We start from the raw sequence: 14,921 nt of genomic DNA, 5'->3' as shown, positions 1-14,921 counted from the left end.
AACTTACAGAGATCACTATAGAAAACCATACAAATGTATTTACTAAACATCTCTTGCTTATTTATCATCATTTCTTCCAATTTATTTAGTAATAGAGGAGCCAAGTAATTCAAAAATTGAGTTTCAATTTATTTCAATTTATTTGGAGTCCTTATAGTCCTTATAAGGACTGGCTTAAAGGGGCGAAGCAAGAATGCTTTTCATCTTCCCCGTTATCTGTAGCGGACAGTGTAGGGATAAGGTGTTATTGAGCTATTAAAGCTCTGATTATGGCAGGAGGGTAACAGCAACAGCCGAACCTCAGCTAAACTTCATTGGTTACAGCATTGCCATCCATTACCCTCCAAGGGTATTGGATTGAATGAATCAATCACCGCATCTCACGGTCGATTGACCCTTTATTTGGAGAGGAAAAAGTTTTGAATTTCATATTTATTAAATGAATAAAAGTTATTGGTGTCTAAATATAAATATCAATAAAATAAAAAGACAATTAAAAATTTAGGTAATTTAATTAAATCATACAATGTCTTTTATTAACTATTAATTCTTTTGATAACATTTTCTTTATAAATTTAGGCTATTCCAATCTCAGCAGGGACCGTCTATTTCAGAAGTGAGGGAAGACTGTGTGGTGATAAGTAATATGTCTTGCATGCTTTCCAGGTATGTAGTCTTCTATTTGTATTCAGAGTGGCTTGTTAGAATACACAGTATTAACCCGCATAACATTTTACTATTTTCTTTATTCGTTTCAGACCTGCTAAGTTATGCGACTTTTCCGCTTACGTCAGAGATCTCATGTCCGATTCTTCACTTAAGTTCTCTAAAGAATTTGACGTAAGTACTTACTCAAGAATATCACTATAAAGTCACTTTCTGTTTTGTAAATAAGATCTAAATTAACTTATTATATTTAACAAATTGCCTTTCGAGGAATTGCTTTTTCGATGAACTTTTCGAGAACTGTTGTCGATGAATTGTTGATTCGGTGAATTGCTTTCTCGATAAATTGTCGTTCGATGAATTGTCTTTCAGTGAATTCTCCGGATACCGGTACTGTTAAGGACATAATCAATTTGCAGAGGAGTTCGATTAAATTCTCCAGTTTATAGTTTAGTAAGGAATCTGTGACTCTATATGTCATGGCAGTCCAAGTTTCAATTCAATTTAAACCGTATTTAAATTGAATGAAATTAAGAAAAGAAATCAATTGCATCTAGAAAAAGGAAAAACCTTCACGAACCTTTCAGATTCTTATAACAAAATCAGCAGGGTATAAAACGATCCCTACTTTTCCTAACACAAACTCAAATTTCAGCCTCTACGAGCACTACTCATCTATCCCAATTGCAAGCTCTTTAATCCTGTTCATAGAACATTTGTGAGTATGCTCTCTCTTCTGTACCATATCAGAGAGCTTCCAACTTACAATCTTACACAGGCACTCTCGTTCAAGCGTTGTGTAGCATTGTAAGAATGCCAAGCGGGACAAACTGCGGACAAATTCACTCTATGTTCCAGGTCCTTGGTTGAATTTGTTTTTGGTTTTATTGTTCAAACATTTGCACTGATTGTATCACTTAAAAAATAACAAAACGGAAAAAATACATTAATATTGAAATCTTCATCACTCATTTTATTTTAAATTCTAGTTCTTTATCTAAGCCTTCATTTCCCATGCAATGTGGCAGAGGCTGATCAAAACCAAATGGTTCTCATCGAAATCGTCATCCTTCTTTACTGTTACTTGCAAGCAAATTACCGACATATCCAAAAGTGGTTTTAAAAACAATCATACTTTCTCTTCCATTCAGCTTCCGTCTCTTTTTCCACTGTAACGGCTCTCTTGTATTTTAATTGTCCTCTTACTATTCTAAACACGCAATATTCAATGACCCTTTTGACTTTTCCAAATTTGGTGTATTCGCCTGGTCCTGATAGCATTTTCCTGTTCTATGTTGTTATTTTATTCTCTCCTATTCTGCTGGTATCTACCCTGTAGCTTGAAAATGTCCATACACACATTCAAATTTCTCGCATTTCAATTATTGCTAAAGTCATGGAGAAAACCATGACTTTAGCAATAATTTTTTCGATGATTTTTTTTCAATGATTGTTCAACTTTATTTTGCTAGAATTTAAATCTTTTACACATTCTTGCATCTTGAATCTCACACCAAATATTGTTCGTGAGTAATCATCATCACACAAAGGGAGATAACTCGTACTTGCTGAATATTTTGCAATGTTTATAACCTAATTAACCTTTTAAGAAAAGTTCTGCTTGGATTGCTGCAACCAATACAAAAAAAGCACAAATTGATTCAACTGTGCATTATGTGACTCAGTAGTTCTTCGACTCAATATCTAAAGTATTTTTAAATTTTACAGTAATTAAGCTTTAATATAATTCAATTCATATGTTTGGGTTACATTTAAAATAACCACGTGATTCGTAATTATTCACTTCTTCAGGAACTAAAGGCTTCCAGTCCTTTACACCCAGCAAATGCAGCAAAAATGGAAGAAAACAGACCGAAAAACAGATGGGTTAACATTCTTCCTTGTAAGTAACGGAAATCATTTTAAAAATCTTCATATAGATAAATTATTTTAATTTCTTATTCATCGTTTTCTGTATTTCAGTTATCTCCTTTAAAGTAATTTTTTTTATTTTAGTCGATCACTCGAGAGTGAAACTTCTTCCAATGGATGATGAGCCAGGATCAGACTATATCAACGCAAGCTACATCACAGTAAGTATCTCCCCATCATTCCTTTCATACTTTCATCCATTTCACATTCAGATGAGAAAGAGGTGGTGCCACCATAATATCATTATCAAAAGATAAAGCAGACGTACTGATATTCTTCTTCTTCCAATTACTGTCTGGATAATCAAGAAAAAGTATCTCCAATTTCTACAGCAGGAACAGTTAACTGAATGTCTCAGAAGAATTCTGAATAGCTTAGATATACACCACTATTAAGGAGTTCACTTATGAATAGGTTGAATGCAACATGTCTTCTGATTCTAATCGTATCATACCCAACTATGCCTACAGTTTGTGTTTCAAAATTATCACCAATCCAATATTATCTGAACCCTTTCTTCCTTATCAGGTATCTACTCTGCAGCAACGAAAGAAGTCTATATTTGGCTGTTTCAACAAAAGAGAGATAGTCGGTTATCATATTTTCGTTCCATCGTCCTCATCTGTTCTGGATAAAGTCATCAACACAGTCATCAATGACAAGAAATATGGATTTTGTCATTCTCGATGCACGAAACCTTCTGGCTGATATTACTTACCATTTTAAACAAGCCATCAAAACATTGTGGAAACTCTAGTGGTCAGTCTTGACATTGACAATATATCTGATCGGGTTTTGCACGGAGACCTTCATATCAAACCGCTATCATATGATTTGCTTTCTTCTCTTTGCAAGTGAATTTCCAGTTTCCTCTCTGGTCGTTCACTAGTCATGATGGATAACTTCTTCTCTTCCGATTTCCTCACCAATTCTCAAGTAATCCCGGGTCCTGTACTTTCGCATATTCTTATATATAACTAATCTCTCGCTAATTGAAATCTTATCCATAGTTTAGCTGATGACAATATTCCATCCTGTCTTTTTCATTTGACGAAACTTCGTAGTACTCACGCCTTCTAGAACTGTTGAAGCCTTGATCTCTCATCACCATATTTATTGGGAGAGGATAATTTTGAGCTCCAAAGCTTTCAGACATAATCCTATCTTTTTTTTCGTAATAACCATCTCAGTTCACTTCCATTTATCTTTGTTGATACCCTGATCTTCAGGAGAGATTATATTTCTATGTCCACCTCTAGCCTTTCCTAGTGCATTCAATACATCGGTATATCCTCTTCACCCTGCACAAGATCTTTTTCTGCTCAAGATCCTTTTCTCATCTACACACTATATATATATATATAGTGTGTGGAACAATCTCACACCTTTTTATTTTCTTTAAGGACTACAACCTCTAGATATTCATGAAATAAACCGACAGTCTTTCTTCTTCTTCTTCTTCTTCTTCTGCAGCTTCTCCCACTTAAGGGGGGTCACTGCTGATGATGAGTCTCCTCCACATCCTCCTGTCTTGGGCTGTCACCACATCTAAGTTCTTCACCCTCAAGTCCTCTTCTACCAGCTCCCTCCATCTCTTCTTTGGCCGCCCACGCTTTCTCCTTCCTTGCACATCCATCTGCATGACCCTTCTTACTGCATATTTGTCCTCCCTCCTCATCACATGACCAAACCATCTCAACCTTGCCTCCTGTATCTTCGCTCCTAAGTTCGTAGCTTTCACTGTTCCCCTGACATAGTCATTTCTCAGACGATCCTTTCTGGTCACACCGCACATCCACCTAAGCATTCTCATCTCTGCTACTTCCACCTTGCTGATGTTATTTTTCCTCAGGGCCACAGTTTCTATTGTATACGTCATAGCTGACCTCACTACTGTCCTATAGATTTTGCCTTTCAGATTGATCGGCACCCTCTTATCACATAACACTCTAGCCATCTCCGTCCAGTTCCTCCAACCCGCTTGTATTCTGCATCCCACTTCCTTCTCAGCTCCTCCATCTTCTTCCACTGTTGAACCTAAGTATCTAAAGTCCGTCACCTTCCTGATGACATTTCCTTCCAGCTCCAGATCTGTCTCCTGGCCGTCGCCGCCCACTGTGCAACACATATACTCTGTCTTACTTCTGCTCAGTCTCATACCTCTCTCTTCCATTACTTTTCTCCATCTTTCCAGTTTAGTTTCCGCTTCTTCTCTTGAATATACCGACAGTCTTTCTTTCTTCTTAATGTCCTTACACAGCTAATGCGCCATAGGTTTAGAAACCTTTTTTGTGTACAGATTGATAAAAAAAAAAAAAAACGACTAAGACTGAGGGAAGGCTATAGTACATTCTCTCAGTCTATTTTAATGTGCTTTTGAGATAATTTTCCATGATGATGATGATTTCTTCATACAGATATATGTCCCAGCTACACAGTCCATTTATTTTACTAATTTTATAAAAATAAATATCACTTCGGTGTAGCACTATAAAAATGCAGGTATTTTCCACATATTTTAGGGATTCTCTTCCCATCGTGAATACATTGCTACCCAAGGACCTTTGCCTCATACTGTGGATGATTTTTGGCGAATGGTATGGGAACAGAATGTTACCATGATAGTTATGCTAACACAATGCATGGAAAGAGGAAAGGTAAGTGCAGTTAATTATGGTTATAAAGAATCAGTGTGGAATTTAGAAATAGTATTAAGTTTTAGATGATTCTTTTAGACGTTTCATACTGTTTACATCTCTCGTAGGCTAAATGTACAGAATATTGGCCACAGAAAGAGAGTCAACATTATGGAGATCTGAAAGTGAACATGGTTTCCGAATCCTTCCTTACAGGATTTACAATCAGGATATTCGAAGTACAATTAGTGAGTATATTTCCAGTTAAGCATCTAATTCCATAGATGGAACAAAGTCGTATTTTCCAAACTCCACCTTATGACTATCATATCTCATTGATTATTCATTACCGTATTCAAATATCAAATTCCATAGTTTTTAGCTTAATAGGTCTCTTAGGAAAAATAGACATCATACCACTCTTTCTATATTTACTCCTTTCTCAATAACTTTTTTATAATCTATTCGGGGTTATCAAGTAAGTTAAGATCATTGGAACTACTTAGTCTTTGCTTAGTAGTACCAAAATGCTGTCGTCAGTATCATACCACGAGACCTTTGAAATATCACCGAAAAATAATCTGTTATAACCTCCACGATCTCGAGATTTTATGATCTTGATGTCCGAGTTTTAGGGATTCATTATTTGGTCAATTGGACAGCGTAGAAAGCGATTTTCTTTGCGATCTCCTTTCTTTTAATACAGTCCCATGGAAAATGTGCAAACACATGGTGGTTTCTGCTGTGTACGTAAAAAAATGGCAACTATGATTGTAACTAAGCTGTCGTACCATTGGAACCCTTTTACGACAAAACATTAATTAAATTTAATAAATGTAATCATATATTTATTTTAGTTCGTTGGAAATTGCTTTGGTATGCATTTAATTTAAATAGTTATGGTAGGAATGCTTTCTTATATTGAAGTGGCAATTGTAGCGGTGTATATTTAAATTTCACGATGTTTTTTCTCTCTTCTCAGGGAAACAAATTAAGAACAGTAAAACAAATGCACTTTACAACATGGAAAGATTTCGGGTGTCCTGATGACACTGCTTCTCTCATTAACTTCGTACGAGCTGTGCGAGATCACATGCCTCATAAAGATGTTGGACCCCTTCTTGTTCACTGCAGGTAAAAATGTATTTCATTCTGAAGCTCTTAAAATAGATTATTCCATATTATTTTTGCTTCAACAACCACAGATGAACCAATTTAAATCAGTTCTTATATAGTACTATTAATTCCGTATATTAAATGTTTAGAATTTTTAGGATTGGGTGGCTAATTTTTTGGCATTCAGCAGATCATTACAAGCATCCTATAACCCTTAAATCAATGCTTGCTTTCGTGTTTATTTCATTGAATTCTAGAACTTCGTTTGGTTTCCATTTTCCATTAAACAACATCAACAAGTGCGCTGTGTTGGGGTTTTAATGGGACCCCCCTTGTGTCTTGTAATCCATGTGTTGCTCAGTGATTCTAGGGATTCGCAGCTATTTTCTCCCATTTCGTGCTGCTACTCTACAAACGTTAATCCCCTGTGCTGTTTTCAGTAGCTCTTTAAATCCATGTATTGCTTTTGACAGCTCCGATGGTTTAGTACACTAATACGAAATCTCGAGCGTTCTTGTTTATCGTGTAGATTTCTTTAAAAACACACGTGCACGTGCGCACTCAAGGTGTTTTTTTTTTTTTTTTTTTTTTACGATAACCCAAGCTGTTATGGTATGGATAAATATAAATTAGCTTTATCATTGTTGATGTAATCAATTAATACCAGAGTCGTAACGTAACGCTGATGACGTCATTCACCGAACTTATATTGGATCAAACGTTTAGGAGAACGGATGAAATGATCCAATGATAATATCCAATGAAATATGCAAGAAGAATGCATTTCAATCAATTTATCAGGAAGTTGATCATAATATTATGTTACTATGAAGAATGAAGAAATAAAGCCAAACGAGTGATATTCTTGAAATCGAAAAATTGTTTATTTTTTATTGTTTATGATTTTTTTAAGTTCTGTGTGAGATCTTTTCTGTAAAAATAGATATGTTTTTATTCGTTGCTCTCCATATTTAACTTTTACATTCTGGTAAGGTAATTTAGTTCGAAACATTATGACCAATGTAATTAATTAATATTTAACAAAATTGTGTTTTGTTTCTTGCTTGCTAGTGCTGGTGTAGGCAGAACGGGAACCTTTATTGCTGTAGACAGGTTAATGCAACATATTCAAGTTCACAGTTCCGTTGATATATTCCAAACAGTGCTGGATATGAGGGACCATCGGCCAAACATGGTCCAAACCGAGGTAATAAAATCTTCATAAAAAAAATACATCATATTTTTTTTTGGCGATAACGAGTTCTGAATTTTAAAGTACGTTTCGTTTTGACGCTATTCATTGATAATATTTAATAGAAGTTATGATTTTAGTGTTTTTTTAATAATTTGTAATTTACAACTGTAATAAATTAAAAAAATACATTATTAACCATTGATAATCCTAATATATAAAGGATGATTTAATAATAAAGAGGGATCTGAAGACTATTTATACAAATAAAGCCTTTTGTGCCTAAATTTCATATGAAATAAAAATTACTCAGTCTTTAGTATTTTTTTTATTAAAACACCATATATTTTATAGTAAGATTTATTAATATATGTGACGGATTTTCATGAGGAATCAATCGACCGTGAGATGCGGTGATTGATTTTCAATCCAATACCTTTGGAGGGTAATGGATAGCAATGCTGTAGCCAATGAAGTTCTATCTGAGGCTCGGCTATTGCTGTTACCCTCCTGCCATGATCAGAGCTTTAATTAATAGCTCAATAACACCTTATCCTTACACTGTCCTCTACAGATAACGGGGAATATGAAAAGCATTCTTGCTTCGCCCCTTTAAGCCAGTCCTTATTATAAGGACTATAAGGATCAGTGTTTGCTACTGATAATAAAATTTCTATAACAAATACAAGCAGTACTGATGCAAACGACGCTTTGAGAATATCTAGTAACTTTTTAAAAAGAGTAAATAGTTCTTTGTTGTATTTTGAAATTAAAGTCTGTTGGGAAAAAAAAAAAAGAAAAGAAACATGTCCTTACGAAATATATTTCTCATTAAAATTTCAACTGCCCTAATCAGAAATTGTAAAGCTGCAAAAAATGAAGTAATTTTACTAATGTTGAAAAATTCATTTGTCTCTTTATAGGATCAATACATTTACATTCATGAATGCGTTCGAGATATGATAGAAGACCAACAATTCAAGTGCAACTTCGTGGAAGGTAAGAAATGAGAAAATTCACAATTTCCACTTTCCATGGTTAGATGTCGCTACTGTCACTGATGTATCCTGACGAAGTAAAATAAAGGATTATAGCAATACATGAAATAAGAAGAACTGTAAATGTAAATCGAGGAATAAATAATATTGGCAACTATCTAGCATTTTACAAGTTTAAATGAGCATTATAAAATAAAAAAAATAAGGAAATTATGCAATAACATTATTGCATAATTTCCTTATTGGAATGGCGATATGGGTGACGTCAACACTCACACGCATGCGTAAAATGAGATAAAAACGGAATTCTTTTGGCCAGTGATTTTTCCTTAATATTTTAAAAGTATTTAAAATTCATAAATATAAATAAATTATGTGTTTGACTTGCATCAACTGTCACTAAACATTTTTTTTAATCGTAATACACTTTAACATTATGTAGAATAAAATGCGCTTTATTATATTCCACTGTTTAAAATTAAAAAATCTTAAAATTTTATCCTTGTAACTGTGCAGTACAACACATAGTATTGCATATAACACATAGTACAAAAGAATTTAAAATTATGTAAAATAATATATTTTAAAATAATGACTGAACTTCCTGAAAAACTTTCAGCCTCCAAAAACATTTAAGAAAATGTTGGCTAAAGTAAATTCGCTCTTGACACTTTCTGCATTCTAAAACGCTATATCAAACTTATAACCAGATGACTTGTTATTTAGAGAAATGTCCTGATCATAATTATTCGACTGAAGCAATGCGATATTTTACTCTGTTTTCTTTACATGCCACCTCAAATATATAACTGCTGACGTAGAAAAGTGGGACTTCAAATCATTCTTCTAAGAAGAGAGTCGTACCAAAAATATAAATATTTTTGGTACGAATATGACAGATCAGTGGTGTAGCTAGAGCTTTTGCCCCCCGGGACGATACTCGAGTTTGCCGCCCCCTCTCATTACACACCAAAAATACTACAAAAAGTCAATACGACGTATAGGGAAATAAATTAAAAGACTGTTTATTTTTGAAGTAAAACTTTAATTCCAACATTCTAAAATGTTATTTTTCTTGCTTTTCTGTTAGCAAAATCGTCGATTACATTGGCTAAGTCTACCACTCAGTTGCTGTTCTATAGACAGTATGGCAAGATTTCTTAAACGCAAAGTGCCGCCCGGAGAGGACCTCCCCCCCTCCTCCCCCTCGTAGCTACGCCACTGTAACAGATAGCCAATATTTGTAAAGACTACTGAATATTGATCACTTGAAATATATACTTAAATTATAGCTTTTCATTAGAAATTGTTTTTAATGGGGCTAAAATTCACGAAACGTTGTAAGCCTATAGTACATTCGTACCGTGAGTGGTTGGTCTAAGGATTTTTATTTCTATCTTTTATATCAATTTTATGTTTTTGTATTTTATTGATTTTTACATAGTCCTGGAGTCCTGCTCTAGAAACCAAACATGGAACAAGCCATTTCAGGCCTCCAATAAACGAGGCGATGGTCGTCTTACATTGGGTGGTAATATTTATCGTCCACCTAACGACAAGCACAAGCATTCCCACGGTAGGATTCGAACCCGTAGCCAGTTGGTTGGAGATACGCTAACCACTCAGACAACTAGGCGAATATACGGGCTCCCAGGTAGAGCTCGTGTGTGTGTTTTTGGTAGTAAAAGCCAAAGTAACGCCGATAATGAGGGATGTATTCTCATAAGCTCTGTAGTCAATTTTCGAAATTTTCTTTAAGTTTCTCTATATCCGGCTAGAAATAAGGATGAATCTATAATATACTCTATTTTTTTATTCAAATGAATATATTATTTTATTTTACCAGAATCTTTAAATTAGTGAAGACCATTCTTATGATTCTATAGATTTTTTTCTTTTTTTTGTATTCGTGAAAAGTGTTAATATCCATCTAAATTGCGATCTTTACAATCAGAGAGAGAGAGAGAGAGAGAGAGAAAGGTAAAAAAGTTATCATCTTCTTTAAATGAAAAGATCCTCTTCTTCAGTAATATAGTTCGAATTATATATCATTTTAATTTATTTTTGTGTTAGTTATGAAGATAATCATAGACATAAGAATAATACATACGATCTTCTTATTCAAATTTTTTTTTTAGTGAATAAAATTTCTTGCTATTGAACTGAATATAATATCACTGCATTTTATAGGAGAGTTGAAATACCTACAGAATAATATTTTACTGATGCTCAGCGAATAGATTTATTAAGCGAGTACAATCTTGATAGTCAAGCATGCTCAATATTAGTCTTTTATAATACTAGCAAGCACTAAAAATGTTAAAATGTTTTTTTGGGAAAATAACAGTTTAGATGAATTCATTTAGTATTTCGTCGAAAATATTCGGTGAACTCTTTCGATTAATTAATTGCCTTTGGCGCTGAATTATCATTAGCCACGTTGTTCGGTGAAATTGTCGAGTAACTGCCTAAATTTATGAATGCTCCTCATAAACACATTACTGTATAATTAAAAAAAAAAATGCTGATAATGCCAGTAGTGAAACATTCTTAAGCTGGCAAAACTTTCAATGAAATGTTATTAAACTGTGTCGCAAACTTCCTGTTGTACACGGTTTTATTTCTCAAAATTCAGAGACAATTTGATTCATGCATCGGTGCATAGAATATATATAATCAATGGCTGATTCTTTTTAGACAAACCTTATTTCATGTTACTTAACTAATTGCAGTTCCCTCGGGCTTAGAATTGCTGAGCAGATTTGCGATAATGTTTGTCAGGAGTGTAAATAGAACTAAGATGCTGCATGTATTATTTATGTGTTTACAAAATGTTAAGCACTTCTCGTAATTGGGAATGTCGCATAACAAATAAACTTTCTCTTTTACTTCCTTCTAATGTTGATTGACCTTTTTTTCCGGAAACGGCAAGATTGTTTGTATAGCTATGTTGGAACCAAGTAAATAGTCTCGAGTGTTTTAACACTATTTTTTTCTTATTTATTTTCAGAAGATATTTATGCCAACGTGTCCAAGATAGACACCCAAGTGTGATGTGATAAAAGTGTGCATCTAGTCTGATTTTCTGAGAGTTCCTATCGCCCGAGAGAGAGAATAACAAAAACGTGTCTTGTTACCGAAGACATCTACGAGATAAATCATGTGCCACATCTATCCTTGAGACAGCGGGGCAAAGATTTAGTTTACACTATAAATAACCAGAGGGAGAAAAATCGAAGAGATGATCTTAAAATGTGTATGTGAAACCTACGGGTGGGCTTAAGATTATTTCGACCCCAAATCCCACCGGCGTTTTGATTAATATTACGCACTTCTCAAACTAACAGCCTATCCAACTGATCAGTCATAATACACCTTGCAAATAACTAAAATAACTAATGTTTTATATATTAAGAGAAAGAGTAAGTATTTATAGGGAAGAGAAGAAGAAATATATCATATTTTTCAAAAACCTATTTCGAAATTACTTATTCCTAGTGGAAAATGCGTTGAGTTGCATTAGAGGTCTGATCAACAAGTATAGAGACTTGAGAAGTGAAAACCGAAATGTTATGTTTATAGTTTGAGAATTTATTCTTGTCAGTTCCTTATGTGCGAACACGTTTCTGCTCGCTTTTTTTTTTACTACTACTGGAATTACTTTGAATATAGTCTAACGTTCCTCTGAGAAAGGTAAATGTCACAAGATGTCCTGTTTAATGTGTACATAGGGTACTGTACTGGTAGGATGCAATGTTTGCCCAAATAATTGTATCGTCATCATGATCACGATCAGTGGCGCAACCAGGGGTAGCAGGGGGTCCTTCCCCCCCCCAAAAAAAAACAAAGAAACAGGAAAAAAACAGTAGAATATAATGTAATACAATGCGAAACACCTTCATGAATGGAAAATAACGCAAAAGACGTTGTTGAGGATTTTCAGAAATGCCAAATATAACAAAATATATTTATTAGGGAAGCAATATCCTTAGCTCAGTTCAGTATAGACAAAGCCCTTTGGTCGGACTTAGGTTCGATTCCTGTCAGTGATGTGAGGAACATTTATCTGGTCTCTTTTGACGAAAGGTGAGTTAGCCGGTCTCATGCGGAGGGTATGGTTTTTTTTTCACCCGGAAACTCGGGTTTTTCGTCCCCCAGAACAGGCAAACTTTCCCCGTGAACACACACATGGATAACAGTCATGAATACGTTCCAGCCGTGCAGGGCCAAAGCCCGAATAAAATTGGGGGTCTGGGGAAAGCAATGGTGAACTACCCTGTAAAAATCTCACCATTAATACTTTGTGGGCAAAGTCACCTACGGTCGGAAACGACTGAAAGGGAAAATCAGATCAGATCAGTAAAGCAATAAAGCATAAAAATAAATAAAATAAAATAAAATTTGTTATAAGGACACGATCGTACAGCATTACCTAAATTGATCCACCAGAGAGTTTCAATAACATTTGATCAGACTTCACATATGCAATTCGAGCCTATAATTTCGTACTTATGAATGAGAACACCGTGAATCTCTAAGTGCAATAATGTTGATACAGAGAAGATAGTATCTACTACAATTCGATCCACTGCTACTTGTATATGGTTGATGCAATATTTTAAATTTTGTTAAATTGTATATTTATATAATGAAAGCCGTTAATGCATTCTTTGAATATTATTATATGTATTCTTTTGAAAAGCGTGTGTAAGTGTGAGGGTTACCCAATAATGTGCTCATTATATGTATATATTGCAAATATCGAAACACTTTAGATTACTGGGATGTATTATTTATTGTGTAGGTAATACGTTTGCTGCATTGTAAACAGCAAATTTATATCGAAGGTCATGCCTAATTGAAACGCACAATTATCACTACAAATATGAGCAAAGTGTGATCTTTCTTATGATGCCACGAGGACAAATAAGATTCAGTCACCACTTCTTCAGAGAATATTTTTCTGGATGCGTTGCTACATCATTCCGATTCTTGATTTGTAATTTCATATTAAATTGTATATTGGCATGATATTTGTACAGCTAATATTTTGTTACATGAGTATATGTTTTGTTGTATGTTGTTTTCCAAGAATTAAAAGTGTTAAATTTCTGTAGTTGATCTCTTATAGCTGCACCTACGCAAGCATTGACGTATTGTAAGGAAATATGATTAATATTAGTAAAGTAGTTTTTGTCGAAACTTTAGCGTTAAGACAGTTTATAAAATTGAGACAAGTTATGAGAGAAACAAGCAGTACAGATGTGACAGTAACCAATCATATCATACCAATTATGTAGTGCGTATTATCTTCGTGTCACTATCCATTTGCTATCTAAAGTGGCCTATTTTGATGGATGATGCTGAGTAGATGCACCTACTTTAGCTGACTCTATTTTAACCACACACACGCCTATCCATATCAGATAACGTTTTACTACATTCACTTACAGGCTTTTGTAAACGTAACTTTACATTTGAAGCAACATTTTGTTGGTGATCTTTAGTATAGAAGGATTATAAAGTAATTTTGTTACTTTCATCCACAATATCTTAGACATTGGACACAGGAAAGTAACACTGCACAGAATAGCGCATACTTTACTTACCACTTTTACTACACAACTACAGCAATGAAGCTTCTTCTACACTCAGTCCCAAAAGGTAGAGACATGCGCTGAATGGAATGTACAAAAAATGCGTGACACTAACAACACGTAGCGAACACCTATATGAATAGATGGCAAAACATAATCTGCTTTCAACTGTGCATGATAATGCACAAAAATCATAACTCCAAGTAAATCACAGTCAAAACTAGACGAACTAGTAAGAGTATTACTTAGCAATGTTGTTCTATTAGGATTTTAATGAGAATTCCATTCACAGAAAACTGTGGACCTATCGTTTCTTTCTCTACTAATATGGAACTCATTTAAGCCGGTTCAGATTTCTGATAAGCAAAGTGGCTACGTCCCACAGAGCGAGGAAATTCATCTAACACCTATTAAAAACGTTTACAAACATCTAAACAACAATGGGATTAGAATCCAGTCTGTTGGTTACTGAGCAGATACGCATTCCACTCGGCCAAACTAACTGCCGTTTGTATATGTCCGATTCCTATCAAGGCCAGTATGATAGACCAAAAAGATTGAGTTCAATAACAGCATGTGGCTAGAAAGAGCTTATTGATGAAAACGATGCATCTGAAGGATCGTCGAGTCCAACAGTCGTGATACAATTTCTGCGTGTCTCTTGAAGAGTTTCAAAACGCTTAGTACATTAAGTACCTGTGTGATAAGGATTTTTTCATTTTTTAAAAATATTTTTATTTATTTTTACTCAATCTGGAGACCAAACATGAACATTTCTTCAAGC

General features: G+C 34.4%; 1 protein-coding gene across 4 annotated transcripts in view; it reads left to right on the top strand.

The window, feature by feature from the left end:
• LOC150093736 (phosphatidylinositol phosphatase PTPRQ-like) overlaps window positions 1-13,652 on the top strand; it is a 66,092-nt gene extending 52,440 nt beyond the window's left edge. For 3 of the 4 annotated variants that reach the window (XM_090413003.1, XM_090413002.1, XM_090413000.1), the window contains exons 17-26: window positions 580-666; window positions 759-840; window positions 2,479-2,569; window positions 2,683-2,759; window positions 5,121-5,255; window positions 5,363-5,482; window positions 6,217-6,368; window positions 7,422-7,557; window positions 8,466-8,541; window positions 11,551-13,652. In XM_090413003.1, the coding sequence (XP_090269129.1) occupies window positions 580-666; window positions 759-840; window positions 2,479-2,569; window positions 2,683-2,759; window positions 5,121-5,255; window positions 5,363-5,482; window positions 6,217-6,368; window positions 7,422-7,557; window positions 8,466-8,541; window positions 11,551-11,594 (1,000 nt within the window). In that variant the 3' untranslated portion in view covers window positions 11,595-13,652. Of the gene's footprint in view, window positions 1-579; window positions 667-758; window positions 841-2,478; window positions 2,570-2,682; window positions 2,760-5,100; window positions 5,256-5,362; window positions 5,483-6,216; window positions 6,369-7,421; window positions 7,558-8,465; window positions 8,542-11,550 lie in introns of those variants that run through there. The other variant, XM_090413001.1, reaches the window with a different exon arrangement.
• Window positions 13,653-14,921: the final 1,269 nt, after the last annotated feature.

This window comes from Typopeltis vanoorti, chromosome 23, assembly GCF_054136105.1.
Source record: "Typopeltis vanoorti isolate ZY-2024b chromosome 23, IOZ_Tvanoo_1.0, whole genome shotgun sequence".
Classification (NCBI taxonomy): domain Eukaryota; kingdom Metazoa; phylum Arthropoda; class Arachnida; order Uropygi; family Thelyphonidae; genus Typopeltis; species Typopeltis vanoorti.
Note: the sequence above shows the minus strand (reverse complement) of the source record. Positions and strands in the feature narration are given on the sequence as shown.